The sequence below is a fragment of the Plodia interpunctella genome, chromosome 2 (genome assembly GCF_027563975.2).
Source record: "Plodia interpunctella isolate USDA-ARS_2022_Savannah chromosome 2, ilPloInte3.2, whole genome shotgun sequence".
NCBI lineage: Eukaryota > Metazoa > Arthropoda > Insecta > Lepidoptera > Pyralidae > Plodia > Plodia interpunctella.
Window position 1 is genome coordinate 6,036,183 of NC_071295.1, and position 24,123 is coordinate 6,060,305.

Here is a 24,123-nt window from a genome sequence, read left to right on the forward strand (position 1 = left end):
CTTTCCATATTACTGAGACACAATGAGAAATACATTGAATATGTACCTTATCACAGAAGACCTTGATTTGACAGTATCCTCTGTGGTAAACTTGCGTGTCTCGCGGGTCCTCAAATGTGTCAATCTGAATGTGAAGTGGTAGACCCTGCAATAAAATTAATAATGTATTTAGAAAAGACATAACATAAAAGTACGTACATATAAACCTACAAATTCTGGACCAAAAATATAGTCAAGACATATGAATCAACACGAAATCGTAGCAAAAAGTATTTATTATAGGGGTAATTGTTGTAAATTTACGAATAAGGAAATTATGCTTGGGTCTGGATCGAATCGTGTTAAACGTCTTAATTACGTTGATTCGAGGTCGTTAGTACGACCACAAACCGTGACATTACAGAAGGATATACTCCAATGCGAGTTAATAGTGAATTTTATCAACACAATGAATTACTACTCATATGACTAATTCGGAATAGTCCGCAGAATAAACAAAGCTCATATTTAGTATCTAACAGTATTGTAACGCCATTTAAGTATTTGTAATATTTTTAATTTGAAGCAATATGCTCGGCATCGCAGCGTCAGCACGTATTGGATAGATAATTGAGAGGCCTGATAGTGGACTGGTTCGGTATCAAATGCAGGGCGCACTGCATGCATAGTGCAAGACCAAGCGATGTACTTACGTAGCATTACGAGTATGTACTACGATTCGATGCTTTAGTATACTATAAACATGGTAATTCTATTTTGTGAGAGATCTTTGGTTTTTTTCTGTAATCTTAAATAAAGATGAGTGGTTTCCCCCGTAAGATAATGAATCTGTGTGAGATTCTCTAGGAAAATTTTGAAAGCATGATATTTTTCAATACAATTTCATCACTGGAAAATCCTTTTATCCCACAATTCAACGTGTGGGAATCTTGTAACTACTTATTTTTTCATCTTTTATGAGTTTTTCTTGTAAAAAATAGTTTTTTTTTTCATGGCTATCATCGTTCTACTAGTATACAAAATATACATTGTATCCGCTATCGAGTGTAAGCTGCGCCTGCGCTGTGGTTATCGAGGCATCTCCGGTGACAACGCGGTTACCGACCTCGTGGCTTGACGTCTACGCCTCGTAATAATCATTTACATAATTTCAGTGCGGTAAATTTAATTAACATTTTGCAGCTAAAATAAAAAACTGCTTCGTAGATCGAAATCAATTGATCTCTAGCATTCAATTTCCCACAGCATATTCCTTTGCATTCAAAACATATTATTTTATACAGTTTTAGCAAGAAAACTACTTACATTTTAATTGCAATCAAGTGTTGCCTATGTTATTACTAAAATAAACCGTGAGGCAGTGAACCTTTTATGTTTTTTTCCATGACGTCGTATATGGGCGCTTATTTTCACACCAGTAGCGGTATTTAATTATGAGCTATTTCGAAGTACTTCGGAACATATTTTATTGTTGAGCTTTGGGTTTCGACTGATAAAGCTTTCAACTTAATATTCAAAACATTAATTACAGTAATATTCTTATATATTATATATAAATATGTATAAACACGAGTAAATGTATATATGCATATGATGTACTAACCTTAACTCCCTTCTGGCTGCTAAAGTCCGTACTCAGACATTGAACAGCGATATTAATCTGAAAGTAAAAAAAACGTCGTAATGAAATTGACGTTGACATATTTCCTATTATGGCCGTAAAGTTATAAAACAAGCCATGGAAATTGCAAAGTTATTGCATTATTAATAGGTATATTCCTATGCATTACAAGAACACACATCCTGACGACAACAGGCGCCAGGAATCCTGTCGCTTTGCGTGGATGTAAAAAAAGGAGTATGTGTAGAATGAGTTTCATTGAGAAGGTAGTATAAGGGTATAATCGAGTCAGTGGCGTAACTACCAAAAGACTGGACGGTATCGTGAACCCTAGTCCCCAAGTATAGGAGCCCCTCGGACCTTGATCATCGACATTTTTTTTCAAATGGACCTCCCGATTTTTTTACACTTCATGATGAGGAGTTCTTCATAATTTTATATAAATTAAACTTAAACTGCTGTAGTTGGAAAGGGCCTCGAGTATGGTGTTTGATTACCTGGACCACTCTCTACACTACCGTGGATGTTGTACGAGGCGACCAATGAGTAAAAGGTGGCTTGACAGCCGATTGGCAACAACAGCACACCCAAAAAAGGTTGACGTCATTAGGCAATTGGTCGTAATAGGCGAATCTTCAAAATTCAAAATTATTCTGTGCTTCGAGGCGATACAACCACTAAAGAAACCAGGAACCCGTGAGGATGAGAGACAAAGAGTTGGATAGGAGCCCCTGATCCTATTTACATCAGGGCCTAAGGTTACCTAGATACGCCTGAATCGAGTAGGGTGATTTTAGTGCGGCAAGCGGCTTGGGGCGGGCCGGCGCTCATTACGCGAGCTATGCAAATGACCCCCTCGCGTTTTTACTCTGCCGCCACCGCCATCGCCACCGATCACTGTCCGAGCGCATATTATCTGTCGCAAACGACTCGCATCCGCCACGGTTTCTCAAACCAACAATAAATAATTATTGATATCGATAACCGACCTTAATATATCAAGTAGTAGATTTGTTTCCAAATCTAATCGTAGAAACTCAAAATTAATGATAGGAACTGCACTGCATTTCTACTGTATGGTAGTTTTACCGGTCCTCAAATCAATAAAATTATTAAGTGAGGTAGGTACAGTTGTCATTAGGCAGCAATAAGTACTAAGCACAATTAAATTAGCATACGGTTCTGTACGGCAACTTCAATTATTAATTGTTTAATGAATATTGATAAGCCTTTATTCTTGTAGATAATATATTAATGAAACGTTCGCTTCTGTCTTGCCGTAGAAACCTGCAGTATAATTTTATTTACCTAAACAATTAAATAGTCTTTTGTTATGACTGTATTGTTTATTGATTAGTACGTACAATGTTTCAATGAAATCAACTTTATTTTTTCACTATGTTTATGAGTGTACAAGCAGCAGTAAAATAAAGTAAAGTTATATTTAATTTTCACTCGTTCATATCGAGTGTAATATTGCTAACACTAGTGTCAGATTTTATTCAAGTCGCCTAAAGGCATCTGACATGAATTTTACGACTACCTATCGCCATCTTGTGGCAAGTAGTCACATACACTCTAGTGAACTAAACTGTCTACCAATGTGCAGGTTTCCTTCACCGGTAGCAAGTGGTGGTCTCTAAAAACTACTACACAGGAGTCAGATTGGTATAAAAGCTCATATGGCACGTGTAGAAATCGAGCTTGGAACATTCCGATCACAGGCGGACTGTCTTAACCCCTGGCCACCATTCTATTTATTTAAATTTAATAACGATCGTTATATTTCAATAAATGTAGTTTTCATTTTAGTACTTGGAAATAATATTAGAATAGATAGTGACAATTTATGATTATAATCTCAATTATAAATAAACATAATAGTTTTTTAAATTAGGGTTTAGTTACTCAACTTATTGATGCAAATCAATTGAATTAGCTTTAGGTACTAGTAAATATATGTCCCCTAGGAAACTAAAAAATATATGCATAGCCCAGTATTATATATTGGAAGACACATTTTTCTCCAGAACCAACATTTAATAAAGACAACAGTATTTTTTTAATAAATAAAAATAGTGTCATTACCTTGGCGGCGCTCTCGAGCGGGTTCCAGTAGACGGCGATGGCGTTGTGCGCCACCTCCTCGATGCAGCCGGCCAGACCGATGCTGTTCTTCGTGTCTACAACAAAACAACAAATTGTCATTAATCTTGTCTTCGGGTAACTGTGTTGTAATGGCGGCGGAGATTTCGATTAAGATATCAACGCACAATACGTCATCGGCGACGGAAATTTATTTGCTGGGCGTGAATAATCAGGTGATAGGATCGATTTATCAACGATTGCAATGTTTCCACGTCTGTCTCCGGAATCGAGGCTTATGGTAATTAGCACGTATCCATTTAATACCAATCGAAGAACAAATTGACGCGGGAAATTAACTTCTACTAGTTTGCATTCAGAAGGCGGCCTTATTCATGCCGATAAACGTAATGAATGAAAAATAAACAGGAAATTTTATCACCTTTTATGTAGAAAACGGTGTCGTCAAGTTTGTATATCGAATAAATAATGATGTTAACTGTACCACTTTATCGCGACATAATTAGGTATATCGAAAAATAGTTTGCTAAAATAAAATAAGTTAATTTCTTTATATAGAATAAAACATTTATCATAGGACGTATGTATTCATCATACTAAAGGAGTGGTAAAATAATATGTATAAATCTATATATTATTAATAGTAAATGTCTGAAACCTCTCAGAAATACTATGTTTCACATTTAGTTTTGATTTATTTGGTGACATCTAAATAAGGTGGTAAATCGCAGAAGCCTAGTAGGCGTAACACTCCGCGACGGAGATAAATAATTCAGTTTATTTACTGCAATTATGCGTGTTTCTCGACCATGTGCTTAATGCCCGGTAATTTTATAATCATTATTATTTGAGCAAGTTTCAAAAGCAGGCTTTATGCCTGCTTCTTTAATTTACTATAATACTTAACAATATACTTTACCATCGGAACAAAATCTGTATAGCTGATTGGTACATAATGGCTACATAACTATTGCTACAAGCAGCCCTGCTGACTTTGGGTTTAAACTTTTATAGTATTAGTTATTAAAGTTTTATAGTATTAGTAGGCTAATTTTTTAGTATAATGTGAAAAATGACCGTGGTTTTATATTTTCCTGTTAACTAAGTGATGCTATATTACTTGAAACATCGCGTGAGGAATGAGTAATGAATTAAGTTAAACTATTTCAAACAAAATTGCATTAGATTTTTGGTTACAGCCGTCAGTCGATAAAGATTAAGTTTGTCTATTGTCTGTTTGACACTGATTAGTCTTACGCCTCTATTAAAAAGTTATTGAAATTTACAAGGACCATTTGAACTGTCTAATTTTGCTGTTTTAAATTGGTGTTTCTTAAAAGTACGAGGAGTTGTGTCTGAGCAGACGCATAGTGATAGTGTGAAGTGCGGTAGCGTAGGCGGCGTATATCAGCTGTGGCAGGCAACGATCTGTGCGGCCGGCTGCGCGAGCGCAGGGTTGACGTGTTTATGGCCGCGGAGGACGCCGCCCGCCCTCGCCCAGCCCTACCTTATTGTTTGACACTCTCCCAACTATTTACGAGTCTATTCCGTCCTGTTACTCACATCAACACACCTACTCGAAACTATCAGCCGACGCTATTCGAATAACTACTTTGCCAACACTGACATTATGTAGCGTGTCATGTGCAATCGGATCAGAGTCAAGTCAAATGAATCGTTGCCTAATATTTTAGATAGATCAGATTTCAATTTTAACGGTAAACGACATCAACGAGCTCATTGGTGGAACTAATAAGATAATGAAATATGTATGCGTTTAACTTGGCAGTTGACAGTTACGTTTATGTTCCTCCCAAACAAATGTAAAATACATTTGTATATTTCTTAATCTTTTTCAAAACATATTTAAGATAAATATTTTGATACTTGTGATTTTGTTTTTTACTCAGACTTACAAAGATTTATCTGGCAAATCACTGAGGCGTGGTAGTAGGCGAAAACTGTCAAAAGTCATAAGTGTGAAGAAGGCTTCGGTGCGAGGAGCGCGGAGGACACGCGATCCACGAAGATGTGGGTAACCGGAGAAGGTATTGTGCGGAGGCGCGGTGCGTTGCGAGCCTCTCTCCGCAGGACAGGACCTGACCCCCCCCCAACCCTCCCGCAACCCTCGCCGCGCTCCGCACTCCGCGCTTTCACACGCCTGCGCACAGGTGTCCGATGTCGCCCTTGACGCTGCTCCCAAGATCGTTTCATGTATTTTGCTATTTCTACCCATGTGTGTAAAATGATTTTTCTCAAGATAAACTAAGGATTTTATATTTAAATATTAAACTGAGACCACTTTCTTGTGATGCATTGTCAAAAATACTATTGTAATGACAATTAGTTACGTTTTTATTACAGTTATTGATTTGATCTATGACAGAAAAATAGTAAAATACCTATTTCAATACACATTCGTTCGTAATTTGTTACTTCAAACTTATTTAAAAAATTAAAACTACACAAAAATCCACTATATTTAGATATTACTTCATTTTAAATAATACAGTCAACGATAAAAGAAATAAAACTTAACTAACATCGCGATAAGCTAAAAACCTTGACATTAAACTTGGCCCGGGCGCGCGAATTAATGGCTTCCATGTTTTTATTTTCCTTGAGATTTAATTTATAGACACTGCTGGCTGAGGCGTCACTCATTACAAATGCTACGGGCCTGGGTTAAGTAATGTTAGAATGTGTAAAGTGTCATATATCAGCGCCGTTTCCTCTGAGCGGCGATTAATAAACAGTAAATAGGCATTCCAAGATGACGCCAGTGTCCATTTGACTGGCTGGATCTTGGAATTTTATAGATATACAGGACAACATAAAAGGATGAATGAAATCTAGTAAAAACACTGGAAATACGCAATATTATTTATAAAGTAAGTTTGTCCAGATCATAACATAGGAAACCAAGTACTTAGTATGTTGTTTGTAGAAAAGTTGAGTGTATCACATGCGCAGGCGCTCGTCGAGGTTCATCGGGCAATTAACATGCTAATGAGCAGCTCCTTGATATCATCGCAGTAATTATGTTCGTGCCCGACTATATTGTAACATTGCTTATATCTTCTTTCTGCTTTTTAGACAACCGCCACGCAAATTGTAAATTCAATGACTCGACAAAACCCCGCAGTGTATTGCCAAATGTAAACATTTTAATACGCGAGCAGCAGGTGTTTCCACACATAGCTAGGATCGAGTTTTCTCACGAATTTTAACTATTTCCTGTTACTCAGACGCAAAGTTCATAGAGCCCAATGTGTCAGATAACTTTGTAATCGTTTTATTAAGCCTCAGCTCTTGGAAAAGACGCCCGGTTTTTGTATCTTCAATCTGTTTAATGTCGGAGTTTGTCATTATGAGTGCATGTAATACGAGAGTAGCAGCTGAAGGAATTTAGATGCAAGCGAGGGAGTCTAGGTGGCGGCGCCACCGCTGTTTATTTTTAACCAGAGCGATTGATAGGTACGGCGGACGGTGTGGGCCGCGGCGTTATTTATGCAAATGTTCTAACGAGATATAATGGTGGGCAGCGGGGTGCGTCTCCGCGGCTATCTGCCTCCAGGACGATAATTAGACCCTGCGTGCCGTCGCTACCGCTGCACGCCGCCGACCCCTCCGCACGCAACTCCTCCGACATGTTACTGTGTCGCCTCGAGCACGTTTTTATGCAGTAAATGTCGTGTCTTAGGCGCATGTACGCGCTACCGACTGATAGCTGCACTCGTGTAAAAAGCCGGTCATTGTATTCAAAGCCATCACACTAATGACTTTCGTTCCTAACGCACGCAATGAGGAGTTTGAGAGTAATAGATATACTTACCAGCGTCTAATATCCTCTGTTTGACGGAATGTTGCCTGCCGTGCCAAAATTGCCAAGCTTTAATTTCATCCTCCGGCGATTTTTCTTCTCGGAACATCAGCATTACCACGCTCTACAACAAAACATATTAAGAATTTAGTAAATAATGAACCGGTAATATACATGCTTAACAATGATATTTGAAATGAAGTTGTACATTAAATATATAATCAAATAAATTATCTTTTTTAATTTATGATCAACATATTTTCAATGCTAGTATAAGTAAACAAGGTATAAGGATAATCCATCTATGTAGGTACAAAATTCACACATCGCTGCAGTTGCATCAATCGTACATTTTGCGAATGCGCCAAACGCGATTACCGGTCCGCATTTCTCAGCTATTACGCTAAACGAGCGCGATTACGTTGTTACGGCGAGCATCTTAATTTTATACGCATTTAAACGTTTTTTTAAAAAGACACGTGAAATCTTTCGACGTTTTCCGTTCTGTTGAAAAAGCGAAATATGCTGTTAAGACGATTTCTATCGTCTGCGACTTAGAAAATGAAGAGAAAAAGAAGTGGTTGGCGCGAGGCGTGGTGGCAGCCGAGCCTTATAGGGCTAACGACGAGAAAGCACCGCCGATCGCCGCCTTGCATTGATGGATAGGCGCGAGCGACGCTCGGAAAACTACGGCCAGCCGCGCCCAGCCATCTCCACCTACAGGTACCTACACTTGGCTGCGTTCCCATCACACCATCCATAGCTTTTATATTTTTATACTAAATGCTAATGAAGCTCGTTACGAACTTAGATGTCATTATAAAATCATGAATATGCCCAGTACACGATAACGGAGATGAGGTATTCGTCGGGCAATCAAGTTTGCATTGCAAGTACCGCAAAGACAGCGATTACGGCTTAAGAAGTCAGTAAAAAGGAAGTTTTATTTTCATGTATTGATTGAGCTTGCTTTGCATACATTAGGACCGTCTCGATTCATCGTTTCGTTATGATATCAGGATAACGACAGATCAAAGTTCTTAAAGCGGGACACTTGCTTTCTCTGTGAGATCGGTCGGCGATGTAAACTGAACGGAACTATGCATGCTAATGCTAATAGATACCCCGTGTGTTAAGCAGTAACGGTGCAAACGGCCTCTATGTATAGGCAGTCACATCGGTTATAAAGAATATAAAACTTTAGTATATCTTTATTAGAATTCCGGCGTTCGGAATTTGAATACATAATATATTGGGTAACTGTAAACTTCAGTTAGTATATTATGGTAACAGTCATGGTATTAAAATTGGAAGACATGACAGTGAGTATTACAATTGAGGTTTATTAGACGATAATAGTTTTATTATTAGCGCAACTGACACCGGCAGCCCAGTGAAACTAGCTGTGATTACTTCAGTTTATGGTATTGATATTAATGAGTCATAAATAGTTGCCAACTAATTTATTGGTACTGTGTACCTAATGGTTTACGTAATTTAGTACCTTTAAAGTTACAATTGAACGAAACAATGTTTGCTATTGTTGCATGACAGAGATACATTGTTGTAATTGTAACTAACAAACTTAAATGTTTTGAATTACGCAATTTATCAGGATATAAACTATTTTGATTCCATTTAGATCAAAAACTTATTACTTAGAGTTACAAGAGCCTTTAGAAAATCTAAAATAATTTAGATACTGATTTAATTATATTTTTCTCCTACAGAGCAAATGTTATGACCGAGTTTTTGAGACCACTACCTACTGAATGTGTGCTACAAATTAAAAGTTAAGAAACCCGCTGTGTTGAGAATTAAGCAATTTGTGTAACGTGGCATGGTGCAGCTTGTTGACAATATTTTACAGACATTGATTTCGACAACTAATTTACTGCGTGTATTTGTTAGTAGTCAAGTAGTATACTATACAAATAAAAGTGAACATGTACTAGGTATGTGATGTAGGTTATTATACATCTCAAGTTTAACAAATCTTTTACAATCGGCCGCCCACCTGACATGAACCCTCTTTGGGAATGTTATTGTTGCTCATCAGCTGTTGCGGCTTTGTGTCCCTTAGTCGATTCACGGATACGATACGACACGACATGACACGTACAACGAGTACGACATTTACGGGAGGACATGGAGTGGTCCTTTTCTAGGGCGGAACAACATTATGCCTAATAAGATGAGAACTCTGAAGTAAAATATATAGATAACATAAATAGTACTCTTATGCTGAGGTACACGACTAGAGAAAACAGTAAAATAAACGTTAGTGTTACTTTCCTCAATAGTTAGCACGAAATTTATTAGTCATTTAAGTAATATTCAATATTGTTAATGTATGTTAAACCGGAACATTGTTATTGTTATTCCACTTGATATATATTAATTAAATTATAATTGGAGAAGTGGCAGCACATGTGATACGTCCACCCAATTAATAATTTATCTTAACGCTTTGCCCCACTCTTCAGAACTAAAACAGAGAGCGTGTTTCACAAGAGTACATACACTTTTGGCTGCTTGGACCAGTTACCTCCTACTTTTCGGGCCGCCAATTAATTAATCGAGTGTATCGACATTCGACCCGATTTCAGGAGCTCGGTTGACAATTTGAGTTATCTGATTAAGCACGCTTTCTCCCGCGCCGTGTGTCACAGCCTCCGCCGCTGTACTATGTGTCTCACTGATTACGCCCTGACAGTCACTCGACATTAATTTCGTCACTCTATTTGAATAAATAACCAATTGCATATATTTCACATATACACCTACGCAATAGGATGATCTGTATCGCGTGTCCACGTGTGACAGCCCGCGATCATTAATCTGTTCATAGACACTGATCGCAGTCTGTGTAACGTTTGTTTTATTTAATAGGAGGAATTCTCGAAATAAGTAACAACATATTCGTCTTATGTAAAATACTATATAATTTTTATAGTATTTGTTTATTATCGTATAGATTTACGTCTATATAAACAAATCCGTGTATTGAAAATAAACTCATCTCGTAACAAAAAGCAGTTTCGAGATAAATTATCTAATTAAATATCTATAGCGGCCGACCGTGTATATACTTTATTCGTATATCGACGTCGATTTCTCATTGATGCTGTCGTTGTTCAACAAGATCATGAAAAGGAGCTCGCTAACTCTACGCACCTGTCTTATTGTTAACCATAAATTATTAGTTAATGACGTCGTTAAAGTATCAACGAAACAATTACTTTGATTTTATCTCATCGCGTTACGCTTTATACAACGCTTATATAAAGCATGCTTACCTAGTGGAGCATAGTAGAATGTGTTTTTCATCATATATCATATGTTTATATTGTTGAATAATATGTGCAATAGTTAGGTAATATTGCGTGAGCTGGGCGCAGCCCGCCCTCCGCCGATCGCCCGCGTCGTACTCTTAACGGCTTTTTGCTCGTTGGTTGCCTTCCTTGTTATTTGCTGGGCCGCTGCGGCGCTCATCCATCAGGCCCTATCTGTTTTATGACAATTATTTATGTTCCCAGCGTCGCAAAACTATTTCGCTTACCGTTGAGCTTTATCGATAGAGCAAAAGTAATGTCCTGCCGTCCCGATACGCTATATCTGATACGGATACGTCTGTTTGTTAAGTGTGCTAGTTGTCTGTCCGTATAGTTGCTTTAACGCCTAGGTTATTTGCTGCGAGTGTCCGCAGTGAACGTGGTTTCGACATAAATTCTGAGCGGAACTGTGGGTGTAACTGCCGCGCTGTTGCCTACGATCTGCGTGTCAATGTTTATTTCACTTTAGCTGAAATTATAAGTATGACACTTTTTGCATTTCTGAAAAGCTTTTTTTTCTATCGGTGCAAAAGTTATATTCATCTCGAGTGGGTATTGGCAGAGGTTATTCATGTTAAAAACTTTAGATGTATTTTTTTACTAAACGTTATTTCATGTTCATGTTTTATATTAATAGCCTTCGCCCGCGTTTTGCCCGCGACTTCGCCCGCGTTTATTATGTGCGTCGGCTCACAAATTATTTTTGTCAGTATCTCGAGTTCTAAGCAATGTCGAACCTATACCAGATTTTAAGTTAGACCATCTGCTATACCTGTGAAAACCCATCAAATTCCATCCAATAGTTTTTGGTAATATCCGACGTAAAGACATAGTATAGTATAAGTATAATCAACTTACAGTGATATTGTATGTATAAATGGTCCAAAACATTGGGATCCTTATCTATTTTGCTATGTAAATTATACGTTCTCGTTAATTAGACTAAAACCATCATAGTCATTGACGTGATTTTCCAAATACATATTGTTTGTTTAACAAAGAATAAGATTATTACAATGCATGCCATTGCGTTCTACGTATGTGATGCCCGGGGGTACGGGAGATTGCAGGAGATGCGCAGGCGCAGCATCCGCCGCCGGACAAATTGCACGGCATCCGGCGCTAGGGTCGCTGCCTCTAATTGAATATTAGCTGCTACAACTTTAACAACTAACAGAAACCTAAGGCTTATGTGACCTGACTCAATGCACGAATCTAGATTAATACGTTTTAATTATTGGTATTTTATGTCTAAATTACATATTTTCAACTATGCTGCGAAGAATGCGAAGAGAAAAATAACAATAATATAATTAGTTTCTTCAGCCCCAATAACAGCTAACTCTCGATAAAATCAGAGCAATTCCCGCAATCCATCGAGCGTCGGATTAACATCCGAAGTCGCGTCGTAACACTAATCTGCCTTAATGTCGAAAGGAAATGTCAGATTGTAAAGTGCAGGGCTTCGGCCCAGCTGTGTGTGACGCGGCTTAAGACGCCCTACCTACCGCTTAGAGCACAGCCTTCAATCACGCTTTGCTTTACCATAAAAATAATAAGAGCATAGAATTTAATTAAACTTCATACTCTGGCAACTACAATGCAAAATCTCAAAATGTATCAAATTTAAAGTAACTTTAAAATTCGCTTCTTTAACGATTTATACATCGCACCCCACCTACTCCAGAAACAAATAACGAAGTTATTATCATTACGACTGTCAGCTTCAGTCAAGTCGTGTCAGCTTTTATGCAAGTTGTAAAATATTCTGAGAGATACATTCACACGTTAGTTTTTTTGTAGGTTTAGAAGTGAAAAATAAAAACACATAAGTACATTATCGGAAGTTACCATTCGCTATTTTCATTTCAATAACTATGTAGTTTTAATAACTGAAAATTACACGGCTTTTGCTATTGATTTTAATATGTTGTATGTATATAATAAGTATTGCATAATTGGATTTTAGAGCTAACGTTGCTGATTATTGTCGGCAGTGGCACCGGGCCGGCGATACTATCAAAGGATTGACGTTAAATGCGCGCGCGCAGTGACAGTCCAATATCGAGACAATGACGGACTTGGCTTTATGTAACGCCATTTGCATCGGAACTCTATCCACTGTCACCCTTGTTGAGGAATTAAAACTATAAGTGAAAGTAGTTCGGTGACTCAATATTAAAAGTTTGGACTTATGGTTGCATACAATTCATCACATTCGATTACAGAACTAGGTTGAGTGGGTAGACAAAGAAATATCATCGTAGACAATAGCGCGAGTTTAGTCCAAGAGCGACTAGGTATAGGTGATTGCAATGTTCACAGGGTGGCTATAATTATGAGTTACGTGTTTCAGTAGTTACGTGTATATTATCGAATAATACGTAATATTTCGAAAGTGTAACAGTTATCGAGTGGCGTTACGCGAACCTGAAACCGAACGTGGAAAATTCACGCTCGGTCGAGCGGCGCGCGCGCACCCTGCCGTAGCCAAACTTCGCGCAATACCAATATCTTTCAGTATTTATTATCTACAGTTACTCCAGGATATAAACACAATTTCCAAGAATCATATCAAGATAGTGTATAAAAATAGAAAAGTGTTAATTGTATTAACCGTTCATATAGAAAAGGGATGGAATTTTTCAATTATGCCACACAGATAACCTTATTTGTCACGTTTAACAAGCATATGAGACATCTGTCAATTATATGTGCTTGTTAAGCTGTGTACAAAAGTAATAAATAATAAATGAAACAAAATGAAAGCAACAGATTAATTCCCATTCAGAAGGAGTATTCGCGACATCATCGCAGTGGCGTACGTGCCGGCATGGCATCGAGCTTTCACTCAGTCACTGTAAAGTCCGAGCTATTCTACTGAAAGATATGGGGTAGTAGTTTTGGCTTGGTTTAGTCTATGAGCTACCAATCCATTAGCTAGATTAGTACTAATGACTGGCTCACGTGAGCAGAAATATTCGTTTCTGCTAGTTTTTAGAAGAGAAAAGGACGTAGGTAAGATAAAGTAGAAACATAAGTCTTTACGCAGCAAGTCAATTCAATGTTGGTTCTTACGTGCCCGAGAACAACATAATTGATTTTCCATAGCTAACGGGATTATTCATTTGCGGCAAGGTAATCGCCATTTTTTCATCTCGAAATGGTATTACCAGAAATTTTATTTTGCTGGAAACAAAAAGTCAGAAAAAAAGCAATTAGGTACATTAAAATCACATAAATTACTCTTTTAAAATAAGGAAGGCTATAAAAAGTACATTAAATTAAGGCGCGACCAAGCTTGATAAATATAATTCCGCGGAGGTTCCAAAGCAGTCTTCAGTTATCCCTACTACTTACAGTACTTATAACTTCTTACGATGCAGTAATGATTCTATTAAGGCACAAATATAAATATGAACACCAATTTATAAAGCAAATGAAAAATAAATTTACATGTTTTAAATATTTCATAAGAAGTAGGTTTAATTCTGTAAGATCTAGAGACTAATAATTATTATTAAATGACGAAAACTGTTAATACTGAATTCAGTGCTATATCTGTTTTATGCAAATGCAATATGTATGAACAATAAGCCGTTACCAAGGTATAGTTGAATAATCTCGCAATTTATAATCATTAAAGTTTTTGTGATGCGACAGGAAAGAAACGCGGTAGGAGACAGGAGAAGGGTGCAACAATTGAGACATCTCAACTCAACACATGATTGATTGTGAGCGTGATTGGCAACTTCCGACTATCGACAACTATCATGCAAATGTGAAATTGCAGAATGCACATATAAAATTCACGCATCTCATTGTGTTTGCCTACGAAAAATTTACACGCAAGTGCCGTTTGTGAGAACGATTTTGATTATGTATGATAGCCCTTCACTGGGTCGGCTACAGTTTTCGTGAACAGAGACAGCATTGATATACAATGTCGCAGGACAGTGCGTTCAGAATGCAATGCCATTATAATTCCTCATCAAGCGTTACATGTCAAGTGCAAAAAGCATCATTAACGATCACCTAAAAAGGCAAACGGGAGCAATCATTAAATCGAAAATATTGTAAAAAGAGCACAAAAACAAAGAAGTGTCTCGTTACGCGAGTTTCCGTTGCTACGAAAGTAACATGAACACAATGATGTCAGTGAAGCGATAAAAAATCGTGTAAAAAATGCTCTGAATGAGTAAGCGCACTTTGGACACGCGAGATACAGTTTAATCGTCGATCGGAATATATCGTCTGAAGGCAGATATCGGCAAGTACATTGAACGGAAAAGTTTATCAGTAGCGCTAAATGGTATTAATCGGCATTGGTATGCAAATTACACTATTAAAAGGGTACCAAATTATTTACATTAAAAACAACTTTATAAGTACATGAATGTATTAGTTTATCATAGCGAATGACTTTATAATATAAAAAATGTACATTGTTAATACATAGAGACTTGTATTTTTTCTTACGTTCCTTAAATCAATTTCCTGTTTTACAGAAAGTTTATTTCATAGGCCAACGTTCATTGAATCTTTTGGTACATTAATTTTTATTAATTCATAAAAAGCCATAGCTCTTTATATCTATTATGATTTCTAGCCATAGCTAGAAATCATAATAGCCATAGCTAGAAATCATAATGATAGCCATAGCTAGAAATCATAATGATAAGGTATTAAGATAAGTTTAATGAAATTTTTACACTTCACGAGCCGTGTCGTTTACAGTTGCATGTTTCTTTACCATTAGGTCCACATGCCACGTCTTAAAAAAACATGCCAAGACAAGCAACGTCTTTATTGCATCTCTGTCGTTTATTAATGTACAGACAGTATTGCAACAATGATTAATGAAGAGTCACATTAATCTTATTAAAATTTTTACTTTTCGCGCAACCCTTCACGTATGTGGGATATCAAACAACAGAGCCGTGTCGCTAGCGAGATGATTAATTGCTACTATATTATTTGATTGATCGGACGCTTTTTTATAGAACACTTTTAAGGGGCGAAATACATTTCATCTATTCAAGTGGTAATGTCTCTTTTGATAGTATTTTAAAATCTAATTTGTCTTTTTAATTTAAATCTCTTGACTTTCCTGTAGCGTGTGAAATGCGATCGCAAGGCGCAACGTATTTTTTTGGTAATATTTTCTATGATGTTAGTGAAAATAATAATTTCAATTAAACATATTACAGTTTCTTAAATTATTATTTATATAACAACTACCACGTTATACCTACATAGCTACGAGAGCACTCTAAAACTGAATCAAATGTTATCACTTAAAACTGCGTCTCCGCTGGCCGCGATACAAGGCTGGTGCATGCCACACGGCACTTACCAATGCCAATCGGCACGCACTGTTCAAATATCCCTATTTGCTAAATTTTTCCATTTCTTAACCGTTTTTTGACACGCGAAATGTAGTTTGCTTCGCGTGCGAGGTTAACATTTTCAGCTATACGGTTTTTATCCATTAATTTGTTTTTGGATGAAATTGAGGATGGTGCCTATTCGTAGTTATAAATTTTCTGCACTTTTCAAAATAAAATCATAAAATAATTATCTAATTATATCAAAAGAACTACTAAATATATTATATGAAATGACAACTTTCTTAAGTGCAAATGAATGTGTCATTGCAAATATTAAACAACATAAAATTACACTGATTTTATTAACACACTTTTCTGTCATTTCATTTATTAAATTTTATCCTCAATGTTTATTCCATTTATAAATTAAGTGGATATGCAAGTTACATAACTAATTAGGTAACATAACGCAAGACTATAACGACATTCAAAAAGAATTTTAGGTACCAACAGAGTTCGGTGTTAAAAATTCCACCGGGACTTAACACTATGCCTGGAATGTACTCAGTTACTTCGTTTGCATATCGAACGAGAAAACTGCGCTCGTTAAGTAAAGACAATGTTTGCCACATTGGAATTATTTTATCATAATGCAGAACGGTTATTGTTTAAAGGAAGCGATATTATCCAAGCGGAGCGGACTCCCGGGGCGGTCATTGTGTTCCTATATGGCGAATGTCAAAAGCGTCGTCTTAATTATCGGGCGCGGCTACACAATGCAGACTCGATTGCGGTGAGATAAGCCCAGACCCTGTACCAACTCTGTATTGAATGCAATGCAGCAATGCCTCCGCCGGACCCGCGCCGCGGACACCGGCCACTTACTGCCTTAATAATAACTTCAAACGTATGTCGCATTGTAACTATCTTCGATTATACCGATCTAAACCCATTGAATCGAGATAAAACACGTTTGAATATGTACACCGCTCTAAGAAAAGGAAAGAAATAAGACTATTGAATATCGAGTGCATTTCATAAATTCATGTTTACAACGTAGGTAATGCATGCAAGAAATCTATTGACTAAGGAGATACATACCTATTGAAGTAATATTTCAGAAATAAAAAAACTTTAAATACTTAGTTAAAGCGATATTAATCACTTGTACAGAAGATCAATTATGCGAACGAGATTAACCAGATTACCAAATGTGGATTTTCCTGTTTTTCAAGAAAATCTAGTGATTTGAAAAAAGTAATGTAGTTTAATTGTATGAACTAAGTTACGGCTTTATCATTTTTCCAGGGAAGTTGTCAGGAAACAATAATGTAGGGGGATTTCCGATTTCCACGCGGCTCGTCTCACGTGGGTATCAATGTTGTTTCTGCCTTTTGTCTTGAACTAATATTCCCATGCGATAGCAATCAATTTGTCACGCTACGAAGTCATTATTACTCATAATAAAATTACAGTTTTTATAAGAAGATTGAAGATGATTCTCAATAAATATTTATATGATATTGATGCCATAAATCAATCCGGATAATATCCTCTCACATGCGGCTCTAGACACCGCATTTTATAATAACCAGAATAATTACTTCTATGTTTGTATTTCCTCTTCTTAATTACTTTAATATTTTCCTCGAGGGTAGCCATTTGCCAGGACTAATATGTGAAAGTGATATTTATACAATGAAGGCAATAGGCTGGGAGTGTTCCCAAGTCAGGGAGCTTGTATGGTGAAACTGATACTTTGTAGTCAGCGGTTACTACACCCTCTACTATTCTTACCAGCCATGGCGTACTTATATCGTCTTAATTTTATTTATGTAATCAGATATCAAAAATAAAATTAAAACTATATAGGATAAGCATGAAGTTAAAATACATTTTCATTGAGTAGTTTTAAATCTTACATAAATATTATCTAAAAGTAACCACTAACTTTAGCCGTGACTGATGTGATAATCATTTTTTTAACAACAGAATTGACTGAATATTTTTCCATTAATTGCTGACCAAATTATGACGATTTGTGCTAAGGAAAAAGGAAGTCTAAAGTGAGAGAAAACTAACTGACGCATGATATGTACGTCGAAGGCAAGTAACGACAGAGAGGCGACGACGTGGGTGCGCGTGGGCAACTCAATAAAATTATACGCGATACATTCAGCTCGTAAATATTGATCAAATATCGATTATATTTCCGCACAGAAGCCATCATTTGTACATTTTATCTTCACAACGTCTAGTGATAAATTGAGATGTTCGACGCTACAGCCTGCCGCTGTTAGTGTTTCACGATCGACTTCTCAACCTGCGATGTTTTATTTTCAACTGCCTCATAAAAAGAAGGAAATGCTACGTACCTGTACCCGATACGTATGTCAATAATGGTTTCCTTAAACCCTTGAGGTACCAGTCACAATCATTCACAACACACAAACATAAATATGATAAAACATGTGCATTCATTCATTGATTATGGATAAATAACATAATTTGATGTGTACTTTTGAAAATCGAACACCTATAATAACCATTGAAATTCATTGAATACGTACAAATATATTAGGTACGCATCTTAAGACTTAACTCGACATCAGTATATGTTTATGAGCAAAAGTAATTTATATTAGTTACTAGCTGATAATCTTAAGTAAGTGTGACCTGTCTGAACTGTACAGCTATTTAATTTAATGTCTGCCCATTTCCAAGAAATTAAGTGTACTATGGTGCAACCTTCCCTAAATGATTGAGTGTAACTTTCTAAGGTCTACGAGAGGCATACATCCGGCCATTTGCGAACCGACACGACGACGCATCTCAACGATTTCAATAAACAAGCTAACTATAAAATCAGCGTTACTCTGTGTCTCCTTATTGGAACATATAACAGATCGTTATCCTTTATTGGCAGTTAAGATAACCCGGTAAACGGTAGGATGCACTTGATACGCAAATTTCGTCATATATATTCAAATTTGTAGAGTAGTCCACTGCCAGATAATAAGATTTTCCGTCAGTCATCCCACTAGTAATTAAATCGTATTCGTTTATTTATAGAAAGTAATTGAAGAAATTTATAGGAACTCGTTAGACAACTTGCCTTGTAGTTGCGATAATATGTGCCTATAACATGTATATGGCTTGATGGAAATTAATCAATCACTTTTTGGTTTTAGAAGTGGAACGATATCGACACCGTATTCGCTACGTATTAACATGATGTTTATAACTTGAAGAAATTTTCGTGATTGATTATACTGAACTACCATTCATAAGGTGTAACTATTTATTTATATTACGTAGTAACGAGGTGGTAGTAATACAACTCTATTAAATAAATTTATTCATTAATACTACAGAACACCCATTGATTAACTTCCTATCCTAACGCGAAACGATTTCCCTCTAGACTTCTTAATAATACTTTAGAATAAAGTTTTAAGTATTTATTTATTATTTTTTTCTATCTTACCTTGACTGTTTGATTCTTCAGCGGTTTATCCGGATCATGCGTGTAGTCGAGAGTGATGCCATAAAACTGGCCCTTGTTTATGTAGGTGATGCGGTCATCCTCACGCCTCTGCGAGCTGCTGCTGGCCGTCTCCAGGTGATACTTGAACCCGTACGGGGAAAACCTGACAAATAATATCAAAATATAACATCGCTCATTGCAGGCCGAGCCGTGACATGTACGACACCTTCATGTGTGTCCGAGATGAAGATAACCCTGACAACTCGCATATCTTGCGCAGTAGGCGAGTTGTCTTTAATGTTTATTTGAGTATAAAACGCAAAACGAGTGCTAGTTTGCAACATTTAGAAAAAGCGCGATTTCTTCTCCAAGATACATATCTACAGATACACGTTCTTGACAATAAAGTTTCCATGAAGTGAAGTAATAAAAGTGCGCAAAAAGTGGAAACCTTAATTGCCCAGCCAGTAAAGCTTGTCAGCGGCGTTGTTACATAAAGGCGTGGAGATCCAGTTCATAGTACGCAATGAAAAACTGTGTTTTCTCGCGATTTCCTGCGCTCGCGACTGGGCGGAAGGAAAACCCCGCTAATTTAGCGGTGATCGCGTGCTGCGACTCGTTATCGACACTGTGGCTCGCACGCAGCGGCCATCTCACGACGCGCGAGACGCCCACGTCAACCAGACAAAGGGAAATTGACACTAGCAAACAGCGATGTCATTATCAGTATGCTTTTTAGTACCCGCTCTACCTTACGTAATATGATAAAAGGCAATAAATCGTTATGAAATATTTAATCCTCCAATAAATCCTCCAACGTTATTCAGAACGTTATTTAAATTGTAATGCCGGTTTGTGGCTGTACATACTTGTAGTACTGCAGTTATGCCATTACTTAAAGCTTATTGAAAACAATTTGGAAAACAGCCACGGCGATGTTGCGATTTAAACCAAGCTTGTTCCGATAAAGGCCGTGTAATGCAAACGCAGGCCGACAGTGACGGATCGGTCGCTGCGGCGCTCGCCTATCTGATGTTCTCTAAGTGATTCCAGGCACAATTTACATTTGCGACGTTGCTCTCTATTGTCATTTCAACTATCCTTTGTTAACTCACACTTGACGGTTTGTCCTTATCGAAAGCTTGTTACGGTTTTGAAACACGCGACTCCTGTCTGATTCGTGCGAAAGGCCACATTTAAGGTTTACCAGAACATGTCGACGTTCATCTTTTTTCGTAATAAATAACACATTGTTTTCCAATGAACTTCATTACGAATTTCAGCGACGCGCAGCCGAAAAAAAGGCACTTCCTGCGTGAAGATGGCGGAGCTTTCATGAATAAATCAATCCGCGAGGCGAGGAAATTGATGAGTGCACAAAAAGTTTCGAAACGCAGCGACAACAAAGTGCTGGCGGTAAAAACGCATGCCGATAAGAGACGAGCGGCGAGCGGGCTCCGAGCGGCGAGACGGCCGGCGTCCAGCGGAGTCGCGTCGAACCCAAATTAGATGCGCATAAATCGAGCTTTGTTTGAGATCACAACAAACCCACCACGACACTAGTACCTACATATTTTCTTGTTTATTCCTTAAGGTGTAGTGACATAATAAAAACATAGGTAAAACTAAATGCTTTCAACAATTTTTTTTGCTTTTGTCCGACGTTTTGTATTAGATACAAGGTATTATTAGGAAGGAAAATGTGTAATAATTCACACTCGTTATTGGATTAAATTCCTCTCTTCAACTTAACCAGTTTTGCCGGATACGCTCTGAACAGCTGTTTAGTTCACGAGCAATTTCATAATTGACTATTGAAAATCAGCTTCATTTTTAAAAATATTTCTTCTCTTTTTAATGATTGGTATGAAGAACGTACAACTCATGTGAATGGCGTACGTGTCTTCTGTTTTAATTAATTAAAACTACATTTACTAGTACAAAGCATTCAATGTGAAAAATAATTGATGTAATTATAATTAAAAATGTGTTGAACACTGTAAACAGGTTTTTTTTATTTTATGAAATATTTCAAAAACTCGTACAGACAGTACAGACGTATTGGAGCAGTTGGAGACGAACTTACTCATCCGTTCTTATACTCAGAATATTTAAATATATGGATTAGTAAAATCCATATATTTAAATATTCTGAGTATAAGAATTTGTATATATATATACAAAAAATATATACAAAATTTCAAAATCCCGCAATATTTTGTCACGAGGTATGTAACTATGCAAGAAAGATCGCGTAAAGTTAACAAAATAATGCTGATGTAATAATGCCCAACAAGCAGTAATATTAAAGTTATTAAAAGAAAATTACTCCCTGTTATATTGAAATTAAAAGATATTAATCTGCAAGGCAAGGTTCACTGATAGCGTAGGGGGAAATAGACGCAGGCGCATGGTGGTGGTGGCAGTTAATAGGGACGCTTAGCTGGAGTGCGGACCTAATGGCGCTCCGTTGATTACTGGGTGCGGCCCTAGCTGGTGCCTGCGCTGTGCCGCCACGTAAATATATAGTTTATCTGAACCTATACCTACAGCAATTTAATTTATTTAGAGCTTCTTTGTAAAATACCGCTTCTATTACAGTGCTTTATCGTGGACGCATTGGACGTATAGTAGCGTGGACGTATTCAAGTTACTTATGTTAATAATAAAATGTTAACCCTTTCACGGACACTAATGTAGACACAAAAGAAATTATTATAAGTGGTTATAAAGTCTTAACGACCAAGTTAAGTTAAGTGTGCATCAAGGCGTTGAATTCAATTCAAATTATATTGCAACTATATCGCGATACTCTGAAAAGCTTATCAGTCAATCTAATTATTGTTGTTTATAACGTCATCAACTGATAGCTAGTTATAATAAAGTTCCATGAACGAAGTGACCAAAGATACTTGTATATACTTAGTTAATGGTCCTAGTATTATATTGAACCTTTAAAATGACGAATCAAAATTCATAATAAAAATCTATGGCCCGAGAGTATGACAGGAAAACTACCACCCACTAAAGCCTTAACAGGGGTACAATCTGAGGATAACGAGGGCGATTTATTCTAATCTCTTTATGCTCAAACGTGACAAGGATCACGATAAAAGAGCTATTCCAGATGAAAACCCCGTTCAATAATGGCTTCACCGTGATATCGGCATATTGCTAAAGTGTACATTCGTTTAGCTTAAGGCGGACAGATGTTAGGATTGCGTGAGGATCGCAATTCTAAAACATTGCAGTTTGCCGAGCAAGATATAAAAAAGTATTAAATTTGTCTCAAAGAATATGCTATTTTGTTTTATGGATGAACATATTCTGTAACTCCATGTATTAAAATAAATATTAAGTACCAAGTCATGTATAAAGGAAATTACAATTTAAATAAATAAGTGTCGGATATCATATCAGTGCTTTAAGCTTATCGTTGTTTCCAAAGGTAGCCCGCATTAAGAACAAATGAAGGAGGCAATTTAGTGATATGGAAGAAAGATGCCTAACTTCCAAGTGATAATCACATACGTACACATTAGTTGATTAAGTTACAACCTTTTAAAGCTCATTCGTGAGTTGGGCATTCGATAAGTAAATAAAGTGCATATTGGAGGCACCGTTTGGTGGAGTGGTTAACTGGCTGTAAGTAATAGTCCAAACATTGGATGGGCGTCGAGGAACGCGGGTTACGGAGACGAAGCTGGTAACATCGGCCACGTATCAATATCGAAGGTAATTTAGACGGTAGAAGCGACTCGGCTATTTGGGCCAAATGCAAGCAAGTAATTATTGAGATAATAATGCTAATGCACTTATCATGTCGACGTCTGTTTCCGCCGCGGCCGTGATGGTTCGCTCGCGTCGTTTCTTTAACGATTAGTGAGTATGAGAATGTTTCCCTATATCTCTCGTACGGCATTAAAGGGAACATGAAGCTAATAATTACTTAAATTACAAAATTTACCGTTTCATACTTACGTTTGTCTCATCTCTTGAATCCCAGTATATAATGATGCATGAAAATGAAATGTATGTTTAATTTTACCTATAATTTATTTACGCCATTTTTTTAAAGACACAGTAGTAAGCAATTAAGTACTAGGAATAAAAATATTTTAAACAGTTATGTGATAGAAAAACTTGCTTGATTAGCGGCATAGTCGTCTCGTATGTGCCATATTTTAAAATAAATATTACTTTGTGTTATACTATAGAATATATACTAAATAAATAAATAAATTAGGACAAATCACACAGACTGAGGTAGCCCCAATGTAAGTTCGAGACTTGTGTTATGGGATACTAACTCAACGGTACTATATTCTATAACAAATACATAATAAATAAACATCCAAGACCTGGGCCAATCAGAATAGATCATTTTACCAGACCATTATGACTAGACCGGGATTCGAATC

At 36.9% G+C, this 24,123-nt stretch overlaps 1 protein-coding gene across 5 annotated transcripts in view; it reads right to left on the bottom strand.

The window, feature by feature from the left end:
* grh (grainy head) overlaps positions 1 to 24,123 on the bottom strand; it is a 97,576-nt gene that overhangs the window by 4,172 nt on the left and 69,281 nt on the right. For all 5 annotated transcript variants that reach the window (XM_053763808.1, XM_053763792.1, XM_053763801.1 and 2 more), the window contains 5 exons: positions 19,703 to 19,865; positions 7,563 to 7,674; positions 3,710 to 3,804; positions 1,604 to 1,660; positions 47 to 145 (listed from right to left, as the gene is read on the bottom strand). In XM_053763808.1, the coding sequence (XP_053619783.1) occupies positions 47 to 145; positions 1,604 to 1,660; positions 3,710 to 3,804; positions 7,563 to 7,674; positions 19,703 to 19,865 (526 nt within the window). The remainder of the gene's footprint in view (positions 1 to 46; positions 146 to 1,603; positions 1,661 to 3,709; positions 3,805 to 7,562; positions 7,675 to 19,702; positions 19,866 to 24,123) is intronic.